Source organism: Dermacentor andersoni, chromosome 4, assembly GCF_023375885.2.
Source record: "Dermacentor andersoni chromosome 4, qqDerAnde1_hic_scaffold, whole genome shotgun sequence".
NCBI lineage: Eukaryota > Metazoa > Arthropoda > Arachnida > Ixodida > Ixodidae > Dermacentor > Dermacentor andersoni.
In genome coordinates, this window is record NC_092817.1 from 20,281,133 (window position 1) to 20,303,989 (window position 22,857).

Below are 22,857 nucleotides of genomic sequence, written 5' to 3' on the forward strand. Positions count from 1 at the left end.
AGACCAGCAGCTTTCTTCACGATGTACTTGACGTGCTTTGACTGCCTTAGGTCATCAGCAAATTAGACGCCTAGGTAGAAACGTGGTTGTTAGCGTATGTATAAGACAGGTAAGAGCGCTTCCTTAAAAAGTTGACGGGTACACATTTTTTAGCATTCAAAGTCATGCCCCAATTAGCACACCACACGAATATCTTATCTAAGTCATCTTGTAGGCTTTGCATGTCAAGTTAACTATCTATGACTCTGTAAATCACACAGTCGTCTGTGAACATTCTGAACAAGTATGTAACACCATCATTAATATCAATTATATATAACAAAAAAAAGAAGCGGCACCAGAACAGAACCTTGGGGGATGCCAGAAGTGGCAGGACCATAGTTCGATGAGTGACCACCAACAACTACACACTGCTGAAGCAGGGACAGGTACTCAGAAATCCTTAAGATCATCCTTTCATTCAAATTGTAGCTGCGTAATTTAGAAACAAGAAGATCATGTGCAAAAACATCATATGCCTTCTGGAAATCTAGGAATATATTTTGTTTATCAATAGCTACTGCTAGGTCACATGTAAACTCAAGCAACTGTGTAGAACAGGGCATACCTTGACGAAATCTGTGCTGTGCGGGGTAAAGTAAATTATGTTTAAAAAGATGCAACATGATGCAACTGTTGATTACATGCTCCATTGTCTTGCAAGCTTTACTTATTAGAGACACTGGCCTCAGATTTTCTACCAAATTTCTCGGCCCACTTTTATGGATGGGCACAATGAGAGCCAATTTCCAGTCTGTTGGCAGAGTCCCTCCTTGCAAACTCTTTTGAAATAAACAGCTAAAGTACGATGACAGTATATCAGAACAGTTTTTAAGAACTGTAGCAGCTAAGTCATCTGGTCTGCTTGCAACTGTCAGCTTCACATTACACAATAACTTTCGAATACCTGTTATACTAAAGATAACTTCTGGCATCGGATCAGCATCAAGTGATGGAATCTGTAGAACTCGCAATTGCAATGAATGAAATACCAACAAGAAATACGTACTGAAGGTTTCAGCCTTAAATGCGTTATTATCAATCAGTCTATCACCACTTTTTATCGTTGGTACCGAACAATCGTCGCACTTCGAATATATCTCAAATGTCCTCAGGGAGAGAACTGCAGAAATTAATCTGGGCGACCTCAAGAGCGAACGTTTCACCTTAGGAACGCGAGGAGCCCGGTAGGGAGCAGTTCTCTCACTTTTTCTTTTTAACATTACCATGAGAAAATTGCCACCCCTCCTAGATGCCTACCCCACATTAGCCATTCAATGTATGCAGACGACATAACGACCTGGACAAACTCTGGCTCAGATGGCGAAATCTCAGAGGCACTGCAAATGGCTGCGGACACAATTCAAGACTACATTAAACTCAATGGCTAACGTGTTCTGCACAGAAATCTGAACTACTAATAATCAGAAACAACAGATAAAACATACAGCCGACAGCAGGCCTCCATAATAGGGGTTTGAATGGAATCTGGCCCAGTCCCGCCTGTGCTGACCATCCGGGTGCTGGGAATGCTCATACAGCACAACACCTGCAACGTACAGGCTATAGCTGGGCTACATTTCACGATCCGACAAATGTGCGGATTAATAAAAAGAATCGCATCAAGGCACACAGGCATGAAGGAGGAGGACCTATGTTGGCTGATTCAGGCCTTTCTGATCAATCGCATAGTGTACACCCTCCCTTACTGCCATCTAAGGCAAGCGGGTAGGGAAAGAATTAACGCCTTAGTAAGTCTAGCATACAGAACAGTGTTGGGCTTACCCAAGTACACCAATTCGAATAAACTATTAAGATTAGGAATAGGATTAGGAACACAATACGTGTAGTGCACGCCGATGGATGCGCCACTGGTGGCGGCCTTGCGCAGAACACACGGGAGAGGAGCCAGCCGCGCGCCGTAGTTTGTTGTGTCGTTGACAGTGCTTCTCTATCTTATTCATGTTTTCAGAGCAAAATGGGCAATGCCCTTCACATGTGTGGGGTGGCTAAAGCTTCAAGGAAAGTCGGAGAATTGTTGCCTGGTGGGGGGCTCAAATGCTGGTGAAAACGTGCCGGCGATACGGTGCACTATACCGGTGCACTATATGCCGGTGCACTATACCTTCACTTATGCTTGGGCCATGCTCCGCTGTTCACATTTAATTTGACGCTGATAGTACCTTACATCAAGATTGTAAAAGAATTGGCACATCTTGGGTTAACTAATTAAATGGCATACTGTTCATAGTTGAGTTCAGTTACTCAGACTACAATTGGTTTTCTAATTATCCAAGTTTAATTATGCAAAATCTTAACTATTCTATGGATAAGATTAATTGGGAAAGTTGCTGAGTGTGTTCCACAACACCCAGTGAAGTAGTTTTCATGACGTTATATTTTGCATGGTTCTTTTCTTCGTTGTTGTGACTCAGGGTAGCATTTAGGCCAGGAATCCCTCAGGCACAGGGATGAGTACGTTCGAGAATAGAAGTGAAAGAAAAGGGTTTTAATTTTGCATTATTTACACTGGCTCCAGATATGAAAGCCCACTCCATGTAGGAGCACTACGTGTCTGAGCGCATGTCAGCAGATGTCAGGATACGTCACTGCACCAAAGGTGTCTGGTTTTAAAGCAGTTTAATTTCCTAGGTGACTAGACTAGGGAATCTGAATACTGTGTCTTGGTCAATCACAATCGTTGAATCGTTTGCAAAATCCCACCCATGAAATTGCACTGTTCTGCTGGGCTCCGCTTCCAACTTTGCGTGATTGCCGCCTCATGCAAGGTAATGACGGTGCAATCTGGGAACCTAATGTCGATGCCGTTCCCACGGAAGTCCTCAAAGTTGGCCCCTTTCGTCAATTAGTGGGCTCTCCATGACGGCTATCTTGTCAGGACCAGGTTCAGGCAGAGTGGTCTTTGTGGTAGTTGCTGCTTCCATGGAGGGCAGCAGTTGTCACCTTGAAACGAGCTCCTTTGTTTGCGCGTTTGCCTTTGTCTGCCGTCGACTGGGTGTGTGCTGATGAAAGGGCTCCCTCATGGGAAGCATCCAAGGAATGCTCATTGCCGTTTTGAGACGTAGCACCGGGCTCTAAAGAAAGTCCAGAAAATACGGGGGAAAATAATGACAACACTCTTGGTTTGCAGCATTTTCAACCATGTTTACAAAGAATGAAGGCTTCATGCCCTTTCTAAAAAGAAGCAATTGACTTTATCGCTGTCGTGAATATGGAAGTCCACTGTGGTCCAAAATGATAAGCAATAAATCAGCTCTGAAAGCAGATAGCAATAAATAAATAAATGAAAGCAATAAATAAAGAAAACACTCCTCAGCTTCTTTTAAAGTAGGCATGTAGGCTTCATCCTTTGGATACATAGTTGGTAACACTGCACACCAGATGCTTCAAGTGACTAATGACATAGTTTTTTAATGCGATGAGCATTCTTAAGATACTTTGTGCATTTTCTGGCATCTATCCATTTACCTATCTATTTATATATGTCTCTAGCTGTTTTCCTGCCAACTTGTGTCAGTGGATAGTCCATGGTCTAGTGAGTAGAGCATTGGGCTGCTGTACTGAGGGAACTGGGTTCGAAGCTAACTCTCAGACCAACCTGGGTCACTAGGTATGTGAGTGGGTAGTGTGAGCCGCTCATCAGTGAACATCTTTGATGCCAATTTGGATCACTGGGTATGTGCTGCTCTTTAAGGAGAAAAAGATGGCCTTTAACCTTTCTCTGTGGCTGGGTGAAATTGAACCCACATCCTATATATTCAGACAATCTTGTCTGATATATATTCACACATGTGCCACTTGTGGAGTTCGCGGCGGCACCACTAGGTGGCACAACATGCCTAGTGGGTAGCATGAGAGGAGCCTAACTGCATACACACCTCATACATGACGTGTTCTGGCGTTGGCTATACGGTCTGTCTCCGTTGCTTCAATGCTAATTGCATTTATATCAACATTCATCGGGATGTGTTCTGCCGGAATTCTTTTCTTTTTTTTCATATTTTGTTGGCTTCCTCTATAGCCCAGAAAAAGAATGTGTAAAAAATATACGCACCGTGGTGGCATAGCGGCTTTGGTGTTGTGCTGCTAAGCCCGAGAATGCAGGATCAAATCCTGGCCTTGGCAACTGCATTTCATACGGGCGAAATGTAAAATGCTTGTCTACTGCGCATTGGGTGCATGTCGCTGCACTGTGTTGTGATTAATCTGGAGGCCCCCACTACGGCGTGCCTCGTAACCATATCGTTGTTTTGGCACGTAAAATCCCAGAACTTGTTTTTTTAGCACACCTTGAAATGAATATTTAAACATTTGCATAACTGAACTTAGCTAATTAGCTGACTGACTAATCACACTTCAAAAGCTAATCTGAGTAACTATAGTCAACTACAAACAGTATGCTGGTGGTTTCGGTCGCCCAAGATGTATCACATTTTTGTTTAAAACTTGGTTCGAGTTACGCGAAACATCCAGTATATCTTCCTTGGCTCACAGCGGTGCGTGACAAATTGATTGTTTTGAAGAAATGCTGTGTTGACTGCAAGGTTTAGTGAAAGCATGCAAGAGTTTCCTGGCTGAGCTCGAGCAGTGTTTCATGACAATCTGGTATGGGCTTGCTGTGAGAAAACATTGCATAGACAGCAAAGAGTTCAATGGGCAGTTTGGCTGCAGTAACAGTAGAAGTGTCAAGTGGACAGTCTCCTACAACCTTCGAAGTGAGCGAGGAATGCTGTGACTGTGCAAGTCATGCAGACTGGGGCATCGCCAACCACACACTATTTGCACACCTTTTTGTGATTACTTTCAGTGTACCTGTGGCACACCAATCTCGGCTTCCATGGTCATTTAATTTGGCTTAGAAATCAAGTAGCCTTACTGTTTTTCTATGCTTCTGTGCAGCTTAGCAGTAGTTTGCAGAAGTTCTAAGTTTTTTCTTTCTTTTTGGAACTGATTGACAGAACTTGAGCCACCACAAACGTACTGCTGGGGAAGAGGGCGGTGCTCCCCCTTGGGTTCCCTTTGGGCAGAAGATAGATGCAAGCAGGCTTAAGAACCTCAAAGGTGAGTTTAGAGCCTTCCCTTACTTTTCTTAGTGGGCTGCTTTCTTCGTTATCAGCTTACTGACCTTTGAGGTTAGTATATAAGGCCTAAAGATAAGGTAGTTAAGAGGTATGTGTAGCTAGTATGTGTAGCTTGCAGCAGTGGCATAGAGGTAGAACACCCGCCTCGCGTGCAAGAGGTCCGAGGTTCGAATCCCGGTGCCGCGCAATTTTCCACCGGATTAAAAAAAAAATCCGCGTGTTGATAAAATTGCATAAACAGGCCTGGAGTGTGGCCTAATCCCAGTGACCAGAACCGGTAACGCACTCCCTCACCAGAGTAGGATTGGCCACCCTGGTGCAGTACTTGGCCACAACCTCCTATATGAACACAACAATCAAACCCCGGCCCTCGGTCCCCAGCAGCTACGAAGCAACTGACCACGGCAGCGATCAGACCTGCGACGCAGCAGAGGGTGCTAAGAATCCCTGGCTCTGGACAGGCCGCCATTGGAATATGAACCTGGCAACGTTTAACGCTAGAACCTTATCTAGTGAGGCGAGTCTAGCAGTGCTATTGGAGGAATTAGAGGGCAGTAAATGGGATATAATAGGGCTCAGTGAAGTTAGGAGGCCAAAAGAAGCATATACAGTGCTAAAAAGCGGGCATGTCCTGTGGTACCGGGGCTTAGCGGAGAGACGAGAACTAGGAGTCGGATTCCTGATTAATAAGAATATAGCTGGTAACATACAGGAATTCTATGGCATTAACGAGAGGGTGGCAGGTCTTGTTGTGAACCTTAATAAGAGGTACAAAATGAAGGTTGTACAGGTCTACGCCCCTACATCCAGTCATGATGACCAGGAAGTCGAAAGCTTCTATGAAGACGTGGAATCGGCGATGGGTAGAGTGAAAACAAAATACACTATACTGATGGGCGACTTCAATGCCAAGGTAGGCAAGAAGCAGGCTGGAGACAAGGCAGTGGGGGAATATGGCATAGGCACTAGGAATAGCAGGGGAGAGTTATTAGTAGAGCTTGCGGAACAGAATAATTTGCGGATAATGAATACCTTCTTCCGCAAGCGGGATAGCCGAAAGTGGACGTGGAGGAGCCAGAACGGTGAAACTAGAAATGAAATAGATGTCATACTCTGCGCTAACCCTGGCATCATACAAGATGTGGACGTGCTCAGCAAGGTGCGCTGCAGTGACCATAGGATGGTAAGAACGCGAATTAGCCTAGATTTGAGGAGGGAACGGAAGAAACTGGTACATAAGACGCCGATCAATGAGTTAGCGGTAAGAGGGAAAATAGAGGAATTCTAGATCAGGCTACAGAACAGGTATTCGGCTTTAACTCAGGAAGAGGACCTTAATGTTGAAGCAATGAACGACAATCTTATGGCCATCGTTAAGGAGTGTGCAATAGAAGTCGGTGGTAACTTCGTTACACAGGATACCAGTAAGCTATCACAGGAGACGAAAGATCTGATCAAGAAACGTCAATGTATGAAAGCCTCTAACCCTACAGCTAGAATAGAACTGGCAGAACTTTCGAAGTTAATCAACAAGCGTAAGGCAGCTGACATAAGGAAGTATAATATGGATAGAATTGAACATGCTCTCAGGAACGGAGGAAGCCTAAAAGCAGTGAAGAAGAAACTAGGAATTGGCAAGAATCACATGTATGCGTTAAGAGACAAAGCCGGCAATATCAATACTAATATGGATGAGATAGTTCAAGTGGCTGTGGAGTTCTATAGAGATTTATACAGTACCAGTGGCACCCACGACGATAATGGAAGAGAGAATAGTCCAGAGGAATTCGAAATCCCACAGGTAACGCCGGAAGAAGTAAAGAAAGCCTTGGGAGCTATGCAAAGGGGGAAGGCAGCTGGGGAGGATCAGGTAACAGCAGATTTGTTGAAGGATGGTGGGCAGATTGTTCTAGAGAAAGTGGCCACCCTGTATACGCAATGCCTCATGACCTCGAGCGTACCGGAATCTTGGAAGAACTCTAACATAATCCTAATCCGTAAGAAAGGGGACGCCAAAGACTTGAAAAATTATAGACCGATCAGCTTACTGTCAGTTGCCTACAAAGTATTTACTAAGGTAATCGCAAATAGAATCAGGAACACCTTAGACTTCTGTCAACCAAAGGACCAGGCAGGATTCCGTAAAAGCTACTCAACAATCGACCATATTCACACTATCAATCAGGTGATAGAGAAATGTGCGGAATATAACCAACCCTTATATATAGCTTTCATTGATTACGAGAAAGCGTTTGATTCTGTCGAAACCTCAGCAGTCATGGAGGCATTACGGAATCAGGGTGTAGACGAACCGTATCTAAAAATACTGAAAGATATCTATTGCGGCTCCACAGCCACCCTAGTCCTCCATAAAGAAAGTAACAAAATCCCAATAAAGAGAGGCGTCAGGCAGGGAGATACGATCTCTCCGATGCTATTCACAGCGTGTTTACAGGAGGTATTCAGAGACCTGGATTGGGAAGAATTGGGGATAAGAGTTAATGGAGAATACCTTAGTAACTTGTGATTCGCTGATGATATTGTCTTGCTTAGTAACTCAGGGGACCAATTGCAATGCATGCTAACTGACCTGCAGGAGAGGCAAAGCAGAAGAGTGGGCCTAAAAATTAATCTGCAGAAAACTAAAGTAATGTTTAACAGTCTCGGAAGAGAGCAGCAATTTACAATAGGTAGCGAGGCACTGGAAGTGGTAAGGGAATACATCTACTTAGGGCAGGTAGTGACGGCGGATCCGGATCATGAGACGGAAATAATCAAAAGAATAAGAATGGGCTGGGGTGCGTTTGGCAGACATTCTCAGATCATGAACAGCAGGTTGCCATTATCCCTCAAGAGAAAAGTGTATAATAGTTGTGTCTTACCAGTACTCACGTATGGGGCAGAAACCTGGAGGCTTACGAAAAGGGTTCTACTTAAATTGAAGACGACGCAACGAGCTTTGGAAAGAAGAATGATGGGTGTAACATTAAGGGATAAGAAAAGAGCAGATTGGGTGAAGGAACAAATGCGAGTTAATGAGATCTTAGTTGAAATCAAGAAAAATAAATGGGCATGGGCAGGACATGTAATGAGGAGGGAAGATAACCGATGGTCATTAAGGGTTACGGACTGGATTCCAAGGGAAGGGAAGCGTAGCAGGGGGCGGCAGAAAGTTAGGTGGGCGGATGAGATTAAGAAGTTTGCAGGGACGACATGGCCACAATTAGTACATGACCGGGGTTGTTGGAGAAGTATGGGAGAGGCCTTTGCCCTGCAGTGGGCATAACCAGGCTGATGATGATGATGATGATGATGTAGCTAAGAGAAAGCAAATAGTTATTTTCCTGTTCCTCATCTTGTTAAGTTTGTGTTAGTGTTTTTTTCATCACAATGAATACATTTTTTATTATTATCTTAAACTATTTAGATTTACTGCAGGGTGTAAGCCTTCTCGAACAATGTTCAGTTACCTATATCTTGCATCAGCGGACTCCATCCTGCATCTGCAAATTTCATAATCATTTCACAGCACCAAAGTTTCTGCTTCTGCCACCTTTGTTAGGTCGTCAAAGTTGCTGGTGATGTTGCTTTGTATACCTTTTACCGTGTACATATTGTTCCTGTCTATGCCAAATCAATTTGCTGATTTTTTGCTTACTTTGTTCTTTACTCCTTTCTCAATATTTGTAGCTGCATTGTTTTGAATGCCACTGATTTCTCATTTGCTTGTTCAGTTTGGACAGTTCAGCCAATTCAATATCTCTAGGGTTTGAGACATTCATGCTCTCTAGTTTATTTATTAAGTCCTTGTCTTTTTCCTGCCTTGTTGCCTTACTTCCAACTTCAATAGTTGTCCATTATATATTTTTCTTGATATCTCACTAATTTGCTCTACGATATCATTGTCCTTCTGTGCTAACACACACCTCATATCTGTTCATAAGAAACAGCCTGACTTTCTCTATTTCCCTGACTGCTACCAGGTCAGCCTGGTAGCAGTCATCCTCAAATTGAAGATGACTTTGTCCTTGACTAGCCTGTTGTCACTACACTTTGCCTTTCTCAACACCTCTACATCCTTCACTATACTTGGCCTGCTTGGGCTTTTTCGTGTCCACCTGTAGTTACTCTGTTTAAAAAAATAATAATAATAAAGTATTGATCATCACTTGGGGTTGATGTCATTTACTGTTGTCCATTTTTTTTTTTTTTTTTGGAGTGGTTTATACAGTGTTTTACCTTGTGCTATTTTCAGGCGGGTTCAAGTCTATGGACCTTTGTCAGAAGGATACCAAACCAAATGAATCTTTTGAGAAACATCGACAGATGACAATAGCCGAGATATCTCGAGCAAAGGAAGGAAAAGTGAAAGTTTTTGGTGGTGGAAAGCAGGTAACATTTGCACTCTAGTTTTCAGTCAAGTTTTACAGTGTTCCAATAAAATCTTGCAGGGCAACTCTTGCTTGTGTTTACTATTTCAGCTTAGTATGGAGTATTTTGGAGAGTTTCAACTTTGAATGTACTGCTAGCCTCTGCAATATCTTGTGTAAATGTATCAGAAGAATTCTCAAAGTATTTGGTACTGTTGCATGGTAGTAGAATTTGCGGTCTGAGGATTTTCTTTGGGCCCGTTAAGGATGAGACATCAAAATGTGCTAAGAAAAATGTTTATCTTTCATTGAAATGTGCATGGTATACAAAAATAAGGGTATTCAACGAAATTTCGCTGAAAATTTTCCGCGAAAAGCTTTGTTGCCTGTGGCACTAGGCAGAATAATTTAGGTGACCTTCACCCCAAGCCACCTATGGCTTCATGTAGAATGTGTACAGACGGTTCTTGTCGGATATGAAACCTGTGCACATTGCATTTCCTTTACATTACCGGTGTTGTACTGCTGCAGCTGTGGATTTGGCATCAGTCTTTCTCCGCTGACCATGCTTTCAAAAGAAAGCGAGTTGCACACCTAACTTCTTTGTCATCTGTTTGTACTCTAATCTAACAAGTTATGCTTGCTACCTGTCATTCAGTGTTAGCCAAAAACATTTAGTTAGAAAGTGAATTCAATATCACTGATCGGCAAGAAGAAATATATTTGTGGTGGGTTGCCTGTAGGCAACACTCGCCCATAAAGAATTAATCAGTAAGTGCTATGAACAGCGAAATAGTTTCTTAAATGGAAAGAGGGGGCGATAGCTGGGGTGGTGAGCAACATCACGTTCATATTTTGGCCTTTGAATATTCATGTTCGAGAAAATCGGCCACATTTTTTAAAGGATTCATTTCCCTCAGAGTGACAGGTCATTTTTATACCCCAATCACATGGGGCACTTTCAGTTGTAATCAAGCCTGGTCGGAATCGAATTTCTTTATCACCGTAGGCTCTCTTCCATAGCTTGCACAAGTGATCCAATTAAAATAGAGAAATTCGATCCCAGTCTGGCTCACTCGTGATCAAAAGTGCCTATGTCAAACTGCTACTAAATTAATGGCTTTTTCTGACTAACATCTGAAATTCTTGCTATTTTTCAGCAACCCCAAGATGGAGATATTGCTCAGCTGGTTGGCCTTGGCTACTCTGTGGATGCTGCTGTTAGTGCTCTGAAAACACACAACTGCGACATTGCTGCTGCAATGCAAGCCTTGGAGTTGTCTGACCGAAACAGGAGAGAGCGGGCCAACCGACCAGGTATTTGTTGAAGAAGAGCTTGAGAATGTGGTATGTGCTAGCACTAGGGGTGGTGCAAATACTCGAATATCACTAAATTAAATACTAGAATAATGAACATTCGAATAATTAAACGTTTGAGTAGACTAACTGCTATTCAATTTCTTGAATTTTTTATGTGTTTGATGTAGAGACCTACCCAGTGCCACATGTTGTGTGCGCCGGGGGGGAGCCCCTTGTGCTCAGTGCCGCCCAAGGGTGCATTTCACTTCGTTTTCGGTGCAGAAGGAGCGCCGAGCGCATCGCGGCCGGGCTGTCCCAGCTGACACGGTGTTGTGACACGGTGTAGTGGACTTTGTCACTTTGAGCACTCCACAACGCCAGCTGATGCAGGGATCACACATACATAGCCTGAATTCCACAATTCTTAAAACGCCGCCACATTGGCCAGGTCCCTCTCTGTCTGCACAATATTTGTCTGGATCGAGAGGACCGATCGAAATAATAGCGCGACACGGACAGAGGAAACAACAACAAAGGCAGTGCATATTGCGTAAATTGTAAAAGCATGTGCGAATATTGGGCGAATTAGCCACCGATAAGCACGTAGATCATGTTGGATATGCGGCAATTAACTTTATGCCGCTTCAACAGGTATCAATCTAACCTGGATGCGTGATCTCGGGACCGAACACAGCTGATGAACCACCTGTATGAACATATTTGTGGCAAGCATTCCACGGCGGCTTGTGGTCCATTACCCATTGGCCAGGAGTGAATTTTCGTCACGGCCACACTGCCTAGGCTATTAAGTTTAATCGGCGCTGCTTTATCGGTCAGTGGTGGCTAAAGTTATGGTTTGGTGCCAGATTGATGCAGGTCTATTCGCTGCAGGCACATGGCACTTGGAAAGCCAACAAACCATCTCACAAATGAAAGCAAGTGCACGGTACGCAACAAAGTTGTTCATGGCCACTGCTTTGTTACAGAATGCACGTCGGCCTCTCGTTCCCGACCCCGTTCGTAGACACACGCTGGTCTCTTTTTGTGGCTTTGAGCAACCCATCATGAGACTAGCTTTAGATTTACATGGTGGGAACGAAAGTGTCATGGCCAGTTGCATGCATTTGTGCTACATGCGGAGCAGTGATCAAGTCACATGAAGCACGGTCATTTCATGTGTCATGCTTATTAGCCTTATGATAACCCACCGGCCATAAAGTTGGTATAGCCCTCCTATGTTTTGGGGAAAAACTTGAAAGCAAAACTTCCTATGCAACAGTAAAAGGTAGCCCCTAAACACAGGTCCGCTATTAAACTGAGAAACTCATTGGTATTCAGCACAACAGAACATAACTAATTCATTAGTTTTAGAGGCCTGTGGGCCAAGGCTCAAGATGTGGCTGTCGGGCTAGGATGTCTGGGTAATTACTCACTGAGAAGTGACAGAAGCGACGATATCTGTATTCAACTCATATCATATTCAAGAAACATCTTTCTTCTGATCGGAGAGCACTCACGTGTAAGGGGCTGCTTGTTGAAGCAGGGTGGCCACTTGGAGACAAACGAGAGCCTTACCTCATGCTGTGTGCTTTCAAATTTGTCTCAAGCCCAGAAATAAGAAGCATAGTTTGCATTGAAAAATAGCTTTGGTGGCCTTGCCATTTTCTGCATGCTTGCTGCATCAAGCCTTAACGATGTTTCGAAGACCAAGCTTGGTAAATGACTCTCAAGATGCGTGACTGGGAGGGGAGGTGTAAAGAAATCACTTCGATGTGATGCTCCTAGTGGCACGCTGGTGAAATGTCATATTGAAATGTCCTTTAAGAGTGCTTTGATAAGGCAGCATTTACAGTGTCGCCTAGCACCAGATAGAAGAAGCTAAAGCTGCTGCAGCCATATTCAGTAATTCCACACCTTTACAGGAGTGGAGACATGGAACTACTGAATAATGAGTGAAATTATTTCACATCGCTGTGACTTCCCATATTGACCTATTGACTGCCAAATAATATTCGTTCTGCGGAGCCTACTGTACCAATTATTTTTACCTCTTGCGTGCTGTACGCAAACTTCCGCTATATACTAAACCCAAAGAATATAAAGATCTAACCTCCTCTATGGTGGACAAATACGTAGTGACATCTAGTGACAACTTTTTTATGTGATGCATTCTTTGTGAACTTAGGCTTTTTGAGTAAGGGATATTCGAAATTATAACGTGAGAAAGACTGAGGAAGCCGTAAAAAGTGGACGCAGCCTGAAATCATATAGAATGAAACATGGCATGGGACAAACCTAGATGTATGCACTGAAAGATAAGCAGGGTAATATCAGCAGCAATCTTGAAGGTGTAGTAAAAGCAGTGGAAGAATTCTATACTGACCTGTACAGTACCCATAGGAGTCAGGATACCTTCACTAGAAACAGTAATGAACAAGATACAGAAACTCCTCCTATAACTAGTGATGAGGTCAGAAGGGACTTGCAAGACGTGAAACGGAGAAGAGCAGCAGAAGATGGAATAATAGTCGATTTAATGGAGGAGACATAATACTTGGGAAACTGGCCGCTCTTTATACGAAGTGTCTATCGACTGCAAGGGTCCCAGAAAACTGGAAGAATGCAACCATTATACTAATTCACAAAAAGGGAGACGATAAAGAATTGAAAAATTGTAGGCCTATTAGCTTACTCCTAGTATTATATAAAATATTCACCAAAATAATCTCCAATAGAATAAGGGCAACACTGGACTTTAGCCAACCAAGGGAACAGGCTGGATTCAGGAAGGGATACCCTACAATGGATCACATCCATGCCGTTAATCAGGTAATCAAGAAATCTGCAGAGTGCAATAAGCCTCTCTATATATGGATTTCATAGATTACGAAAAGGCATTTGATTCAGTAGAGATACCAGCAGTCATTGAGGCATTACGTAATGAAGGAGTACAGACTGCTTACATAAAGGCCTTGGAAAATATCTACAGAGATTTCACAGCTACCTTAAATCTACGCTAGAAAAGTAGGAAGATACCTGTAAAGAAGGGGGTCAGACAGGGAGAAACAATCTCTCCAATGCTATTCACTGCATGCTTGGAAGTCTTCAAGCTATTAAACTGGGAAGGCTTAGGAGTAAGGATTGACGGCGAATATCTCGGAAACCTTAGGTTTGCCGATGACATTGTTCTATTCGCCAATACTGCAGGCGAGTTACAACAAATGATTGAGGACCTTAACAGAGAGAGTGTAAGAGTGGGGTTGAAGATTAATATGCAGAAGACAAATATAAGGATGAATAGCATGGTAAGAGAACAAGAGTTCAAGATGGCCAGTCAGCCTCTAGAGTCTATGAAGGAGTATGTTTACCTTGTGGGGTTCTCACCCGTGCTCTTAGGACAAAGGAACAACAACACAGTAGTGCAAACAATCACAAGGGCATTTATTGCACCTTTCATAGACTAATGCCTGTTAGCCGAGTTGCTATCCATAAAACGCGATGGTCGCGCGACAAATCGCGGAAGTTTGACTCACCGCGACCGGATAACGAGCGAATATGTTCGCCCCATGCTGGACACCAACGCCTGGTCGTTCGCACATACGATCACGCGAACGGTGGCGCGTTTGAACGATTGTGTTCATCCATTCTGGGGAAGGCCTCGCGAGACAGTCTCGCAGAAGCATGGATTGGTGCACGCACAGAACGTCCGTGCCGCTTGCCGACCCCAAGCCAAAGAGGAAGAGCCTTCTCCTTTTTGCGCCCAAGTAACCCCGCCGTTAGGTCGCGTTCGCAGAGCAACACTCAAGCCATGTCTCGTACTACCCTGCAAGCATACCGACCGCCGCAGTAAAGCGGCGAATCCGGATTACAGGAGGCAGGAGCTATGCGAGAAAAGAACATATCAGGGGACGCATGAGAGTCGTGCATCCCTGCAACCTAGGTCAAGTAATCGCAGGGAGCCCTGATTATGTGAAGAAAATTCACAGAATACAAATGGGTTGGATCGCATATGGCAGACATTGTCAGCTCCTGACTGGAAGCTTACCATTATTATTGTAAAGGAAGGTGTACAATCAGTGCATTTTACCAATGCTGACATATGGGGCAGAGACTTGGAGACTGACAAAGAAGCTTGAGAACAAGTTAAGGACCGCGCGAAGAGCGATGGAATGAAGAATGTTAAGCATAACGTTAAGAGACAGGAAAAGAGCGGTGTGGATCAGAAAGCAAACAGGTATAGCCCATATTCTAATTGACATTTAGAGAAAGAAATAGAGTTGAGCAGGTCATGTAATGCGCAGGCTAGGTAACCGTTGGACCATTAGGGTTACAGAATGGGTACCAAGAGAAGGGAAACGCAGTCGAGGACAGCAGAAGACTAGGTGGAGCGATGAAATGAGGAAATTCATGGGCACTAGCTGGAATCGGTTGGCGCAGGACAGGGGTAATTGGAGATCGCAGGGAGAGGCCTTCGTTCTGCAGTAGACATAAAATAGGCTGGTGATGATGATAAATGAAATGCATGTATGATTAGACATGGATGACATGACAGGACATAACTGTCAGGACATGTATGTTATGACATAACAACATGGATTTTACAAGCGCATGTCATGTTATACATCAGTTACATCACATGCTTGTCATGGTGTGTATGTCATGACATAAGTGGTATGAATGACATGATGCTGTTGTGGTTCTTTCTTTAACTTAGTATAGATTTGGATAGGATTGACGCAACATATGTGCATGACTTGACATGGATGACGTGACATAAATATTATCACATGAATGACATGCATGTCGTGACATGAATACTATAAATTGCGTGTCATTCTTGTCATGTCATGCATGCATGTCTCTCCACACATACCCTGATGCATATTCAGTTAAAGAAATGACCATGACGCCACCATTATATGTCATTTGTGTGATTCATGACATGCTTATCACGTGACACATGTCATGTCATTCAGGTCACGGATATCCTGATATACAACTAGTTAGAAACTGGAACTGTTATGACTGAGAGTTATGTCATGATATGCATGTGTGACATTAATGACATGTTGTGCCATGTATGTCATGAAATGATTGGCATGAATATCATAGTCTGTTCGCCAAGCCATAACATGATTCCGATGAATTTATGACATGCATGATAAGAATGAGATAAAGTCATGACATGCATCCGTGCATGCACAGCATGACATTACCGTGACAAGAACATATGCCAACCAAATGGACCAAGTTATCTATTAACTCGGGCCGATGGCTGTATGCTCATGTTCGTGATGCCATGATGCTCGTTGCATGGTCATTCCAGCATCATAATCCAACTGTCCCCTCTTATTCTTGCGGGCCATCTGCGCTGAAGCCAAGTGGCACATGTAAGAAGATCCTGGCATCTCGGCAGCAGAACACCGGGTGATGGTTGCATCCATTCAAAAAGTGATTGAAAAGCAAGTTTCCCACGAGTGTTGATTTCTGAGAGCCGGACAGCAGCGCGCTGCCTCCTCGTTCCTCCCAAAGACTCCTCGTTTTGACGAAGAGACAGCTTCTCTGCGATCTGACACCGCTTTTGAAGTCGCTGATTGATTTCTGGGGAACACCATCTTACTTCGTGTAGCTCCACATATTCTCAGCAACAGCAGCGAGACCTTTCTTTCTTTTATTCTTGCCATAGCTCTGCACCCCTCAAGCTCCATTCATAAGACGTCTAGATACCATCCCCAGACCACTGGCTTGACAAATGTTTTCCATTGCACTCTCTCCGACATGATGTCAATGTAGGTCTACCCGGACCACACGAACCGAGATGCAATCCAACCGTTCGTAACTTTTGCACACAATACGGTGTTGTGGCTCGAGGTTGCATTGGGCTAGGAATCCACCAAGCCTATCGACGAGTACGTCCGGTAGTAGGACCGAAGGAAAAAGGGTTTACTTTACATTGTTTACACTGATTCCAGATACGGAAGCCCACTCCATGCAGGAGCATATTAAACATCCGAGTTCACATGAAGGCATGTCAGCACCACTCACTGCACCAAAAGGCTCCACTTTTAATACCGTCATCTTCCCTAGGTGACTAGACTAGGGAATCTGATGACTGTATCGCAGCCGATCACAATCGTCGAATTGGTCGCAATATCCCGCCCATGATGTCGCACCATTGTGCCGAACTCTGCCTCCAGTGTACCTTCGCCCCCGCATATTTAGCAACCTGGGAATCTAAGGTTGAAGCTGTTCCCACAGTAGCATTCAACGTGTGCCCTTCATCAATTAGTTCAAGTTGTGAGGTTCAGATAGAGGGGTCTTTTGTTGACCCATCAACAGTCTGCGTCAACGCTACGTTAACTTTTGGATAGGCACTGATGAATTGGTGGGGTAGCTTCGTGGTAAATGTCTAATTAATGTCTTTGGCGTGTTGAGACGTAACAATGGCCATACAAAGCACCACCGTCTTTTCTTTTTTCCTAGTCTACGCCCGTCCCCCAGGTTTCGACCTGGGTGCCTGTTTCTTCTCACCTCCAGTATCTTCTGCAGGTACTTTTTTGAGAATTGTTTCTTCCCTCGCCCTTTGCCGTCACTTCACCCTTATTAACACCGGCATTTACCACGAAGCCTGTAAGGGCCGCTATGACTCAACTCGCCGTGCTGTGACTTTCTCCCCTCTAGGCAGAGTTCTTCTCTGGACACCTGTATGCACTCCCAGCTTATGTGACAAGTTCCTCACTCGTTTTGTTGGACCTTACCAAGTTATTGAGCAGACATCCCCTGTTTATTATCGTGTCTTGCTTGTTTGTGCTCCTTCCGACTGGTGTTGCCATGGGACCAAATTAGTGCATGTCTCTCTTTTAAAACCATATATTTAGCACATTTCATAGTAGGTACTCCCACTCGACCAGCTGGCCACTTCTGCCGCGAGGGGGAGTTAGTGTCAGTGCAATTTGTGAGCATGACTTTCATCTTCCTCATCTGTACATATCATCATCAGCACGGTGTCTTCGTCATCATAGCTTGAGCTCGGCGAGAACAAAGTGGTTCCTCATAGTAGTGAGTGTTTTCTTTTTTTCTTTTTTAGCTTACTTAATAATTAAATTTAGAGTAGCTGTGGACAAATTGCATGAGTCGCGAATGCCTCACAGGAAAGGCCATCACTTGCTACTGTTGCCAATTGCCCTTGTAGCATTGCTTCATCAGTTTTATTGTCAACGAACTTGAGCTAGTTTACTCACCATTAGAAACCTGCTGTGAAAATGATCATTACATGCCTTTAATAGTTCTTTGAGAAATAAATGCTTGTCTAGTGAAAGTAAACATTGGTCATTGTGAGTGCCTCATCTTTCAATGCATGAACAGTAAGGCACAAAAAATAATTAATAAGTGGCACTCTTGTTGCTGCTGTATAGGAGAGTCATTGTACAGCAGTTTCACCATTTGCTATGGGTGCTAGTGACCTAGCAGGGCATCTCCTTAAGCCCTCCTATTTTGAGAACTAATGGTACCCATCATGTATTTGCCAGTGGTATCAATGATAAATATCAGAGGTCAGGATTGAAGCTAGTTTGGGCAATGACAGCAGGGGCATAGCCAGGAGTGGGCAGGTAATGGGGACACCCTGGACATGTACCTTCCCCTCAAAAAACATTTTCTGGCTATGCCTTTCATTGTGATGATGTAGTGATGCTCTTGCATCTTTGTTCTATATGTGTTCATACTGTAAGCTGTCAATATTAATTGGCAATAAGCATTGAGTGGACAGTGCTTTTTAACAGTAGAGACAGAAGCAAGCAAAATGTTGTAAGGCAATGATGCGAGGAGTTGAACTACCCTCCTCACAGCACAGTCTCTCCCATTTCCCTTGCTATGAGAGAGAGAGAGAGAGAATAAAGATTTAATAATCTTAAGTGAGAAAAAGTGCTTCTTTATTGACCCAAGGTGGGTGGCCTCCTCAGTCCAAGTTGCCATTGGCCTTTGCTGCTTCCCTGTGCTGGTCCTCCAAGTCTGGAGCTGTAATCGTGGCCTCCTACGATTTGTGGCACTCTTCTTATGTGCTTCTGTTTTCGGGTCTTTGTTCTCTGTCTTCCTTTTCTTGATTATTGGGTTCTGAAGTTAGGACACCCCATTACCGGCAAAGGTATGGCAATCGGGTTGGGTGCATTCTATTTATTGTAATGCCATGTACATAACAATTTGTTTGGAGATGCCACAGAGTTATTGTCTCTTCACTGTTTATTTTGAGGTGCGGTAAGGGGTATACTCTTCTTTCAAATTTATAATGCTACAGAATATCCGTATATTTCTTGGGAATATCCTCGGACTTCGTCGCCTTTCGGAAACCCTCTGGCAGGAATGCCTGGGTTGCATGATCTTAGGCTGCGGTGTGTGCTGCTTCGTTTCCTGCCAGTGACTCGTGGCTAAGGGTCCACGCAATGTAGGTCTCTGGGACTTTTGTGTGTTTCGATATTTCTTGCAGGATTTTCAGACCTTTGGTGGATATTCTGCCTTTTTGGAAATTACATGTGGATTGCGAGTTGCTCAATATCACAGCATTTTTGGTGCATGTGGAGATGGCCAGTACTATTGCCACCTCTTTGGCCATGTCTGGATCTCTTGCGGGTATCATAGCAGTGGTCTTTTTCTTTATCTTGGGTATTAATTGCAGTTATTTCGGAAGCGGGTATCCTTGGATACTTTGCCGCATCTGTGTACCTTGTGTTAGAGTCTGTAGAGAATTTCTTGTGGAACGCTCTTGCTCTTGCACGTCTTCTTTCGTTACGAAGGTTTGGTTCCATATTTCGGAGTACTAATGCCACTGAGATTGAGTCTGGAATGTGCATTGAGAGTTTCAATTTGTCGTCCGATCTTGCAGTTGTCTTCGCATCACAAACGAGCTGAAATAGCACGCTTCTGCTGCTGGGAGTCAATTTGAATCTTTCAATCTGGCTTATTTTGTGCACTTCTGTGAGGCTGTGTTGGGTAATCATGCTGTAGGTGCTTTTTTGGGAATTCCCTCTACTGTCTTGGTAGCTTTTCTAATCATGATGTTTAGTTTTTCAATTTGTTCATTCTTCAGGAGCAGATAGGGGGTGCCATACGCGATCCGGCTCGTGATGAGTGCCTGTACGACACACAGCGTTTCGTGTTCTTTGAGGTGGTGCCTTCAGTTTGCAACTCTCTTAATGAGATGTGTCACTTGGGTCAGTGATGTTTGAAGTTTGGGGAATGCCATGGCTCCTGATGCGTCTTTATGTATGACAAGGCTTTGGCTTGTGATGCTTTGGTCGGATCATAAGAGTCCAACAAACACTGACACCAAGGACTACATAGGGGAAATTGTGCTTAATAAATGAAATAAAGGAATGATAAATTAATGGAAATGAAAGTGGATGAAAAAACAACTTGCTGCAGGTGGGGAACGATCCCACGTCTTAGCATTACACGTGCGATGCTCTACCAATTGAGCTAACGTGGTGCCGTTTCCCCATCTACTTTCTTGGGTATTTATGTTTTCTAGTAGAACCCTGGCAGTGTTAGCCAGCGCCACCGCTCACAAACCTTGGCGGCAGATGTGGAACATCCTTTCTGCCGCAGGCGTCAGGAAAATGCGATCTTTTTGGGGGAAGGCAACTGGTCAATAAACCCACACATGTTACCTGAAGGCATCAATGTTGCTGGATTCGAGACCCTTGTTATGTAATAAATGAAAAGAAAGGTGGTTAACCGAGGGGCCTGATTTTTATTAATCATATCATAAGAAGCCAACAAACACTGACACCAAGGACAACATAGGGGAAATTACTTCTGCTTAATAAATGAAATAAAGAAATGGTAAATAATGGAAATGAAAGTGGATGAAAAAACAACTTGCCACAGGTATGTTGGCCGTAGGCTTGTGGTCTGTGTCAAGATCTCGCTTTGAGCACTAGCGGTTCTGATTTTTCGGGCGTGCATTGTAGCGATTTACTGCCTACTGTAGTGCGTTCTGTTGTTGACCCGTAGATGGTGGTTTGGTCCATATTGTTATATCATCTGCATAAAAGGCGTCACTGAGCACTTCTATTTTGTTTAGTTCTTTGGGCAATTGCGTCATTGTGGTGTGAGATTATCGACCCTTGAGGTGTTCTCTTGTTCGGCACATCAAACTTTTTGGTTCTTAGGTTGCCAACCCCAATGGTGGCCATTCTGTGTGACAACTAGCTTTGTACATATTGAAACAATCGCTCACCACAGCCGGTCGCATGGAGGTTGCGGAGTACCGCCTCATGCTTTACGTTGTCAAAGACACCCTTGATGTCAGTTGCAAGAATGGAGTACTTGTGATGTATTTCCAGGTAGTCTAGAAGGTCTTCCTAGAGTTGTAATAGCACATCTTGCATGGAAAGGGGTGCCTGAAGCTGGACGTTGTGTTGGGCATCAGATCATTGTCTTCAAGATGAGGAGCGCAGCATTCGTGTACCATGTGTTCCATCAGCTTTCCTGCACACAATGTCATGGAAATAGGGCTGAGATTCCTTACTTGCAGCGGTTTGTTGGGCTTTGGAATCATGATGATTATGGCATGTTTCCATGCTGCTGGCATTTTGCCCCTATCCCATTAGCCGATGTAATTTAGTGGGTTGTTTACCGATTCCTTGTTGAGATTTTGCAGGATTTTGTTAGTGACCTTGTCCTTTCCTTGCAATGCGTTTTGAGTTTGCTTTGCCAGTGCCACCTTAATCTCTGTGTGGGAGAAGAGTCTGTCCAGTTTTTAATTGGTTGTGCCTTTGTATGGCTTTGGATCACTCTTGCTTGGGGTTTTTCCTCCCGTGAGCTTATTTTTGATTTCTTCCAACACTTGCTGTTCTGTACCTGGTAATAGTGTACCTATTAATACAGGAGTAACTTTGCAAGGTAATGTCCCTGTTGTGTCTTGGTTTCCATCGTTGGTAGAAGTGACTTGAGAATGTGCCAGGTCGTTCTTATGCTTAATGTGCCTTGAAATTGGTTACCCGTTTGGTTCCAATTTTGCCTGCTAAGCTTCTCAAGCGCACTGTGTCATGCACCTTCGCTCTTTCTTTAGTGGTTTGATTATATCCCCAAGCCGTATGCGGAGCATTAAAATTGCCCATCACTACAAGCTTGTGGCCCCTCATTAGCTGTCTGGTTTTCCTGAGGAGCATATCAAAGTACGAAAGGGGATCTTTGGGTGGGCTGTAGACGCAGAGGATGACGAGGCTCTGGTGCGTATTTTTATCCGACATTATTTCGATTAGCGTGTGCTCGGTTTGCATGTTCGTCAGGTCAGGCTTGTAGACTGTGCAAGTGTTCTTGGTGAGAATAACAGTGCAGTGTATGCCTGCACGCATCTTGTATCCCCGGATTTTGTAGCTGTATGTTTCTTCGAGGGCAATGACCTCAGGCTGTTCAGGTTATGCCAATTCTTGAATATTTGTTCATTTGTTTTGAATCGATCTGCAGTTCCATTGCCAGGTTTTGAAAGGCAGATGTGTGTCCTTTTTCCTAATTTGGCTTCCCATTCTGTTCTAATTTGTCATCAGTGTCGGTGTTTCTGGCATGTCTGTTGGCATTATGCATGTCTGCTTGCGTCTTCTTTCATGAATGGTTATCGTCTAGCTTGACTGTTGTGGCGAAATTCTGCTTAGCACAGTTATTGAAGTTGCTGATGTCCTGAAGGGCTGCTTGGATTGGTGTCAGTTTTTCAGTTGTGTATTGCTGTAGTTGTGTGACTTGGTAGACAATTAGTCCTATTGCTTTCTGGATTTCTGTTTTGATCATCGCTTGCACCACTTCCTTGGTAAAGATTGCAGTGTTGCCTGATTTCCCTCTTACCCTTGCTGATGATATCTTGTTCCTTGCAGCATTGGATGAGGTTTCTTGTATATGCTTGTTGATTGTCTAGCTTGGATTGAAACTCCTTCCTTAAGTTCTTTTTTAGTTTTCTCTCCATTTCTTCTACTTCACTATCTGTGCTCTTGCTGGTTTTCGGCATCGGCACACAATATTCTCTTTTGTGAACTAGATCGCAATCTTGAGCCTGA

The 22,857-nt window shown here is 43.9% G+C and overlaps 1 protein-coding gene across 2 annotated transcripts in view; it reads left to right on the top strand.

Annotated features, from left to right (window-relative positions):
* The window catches only part of LOC126535822 (tudor domain-containing protein 3-like), a 171,506-nt gene that overhangs the window by 5,932 nt on the left and 142,717 nt on the right, over nt 1-22,857 (top strand). For both annotated transcript variants that reach the window (XM_055073465.1, XM_050182655.3), the window contains exons 6-8: nt 5,019-5,121; nt 9,397-9,533; nt 10,672-10,828. In XM_055073465.1, coding sequence (XP_054929440.1) covers nt 5,019-5,121; nt 9,397-9,533; nt 10,672-10,828 — 397 coding nt within the window. The remainder of the gene's footprint in view (nt 1-5,018; nt 5,122-9,396; nt 9,534-10,671; nt 10,829-22,857) is intronic.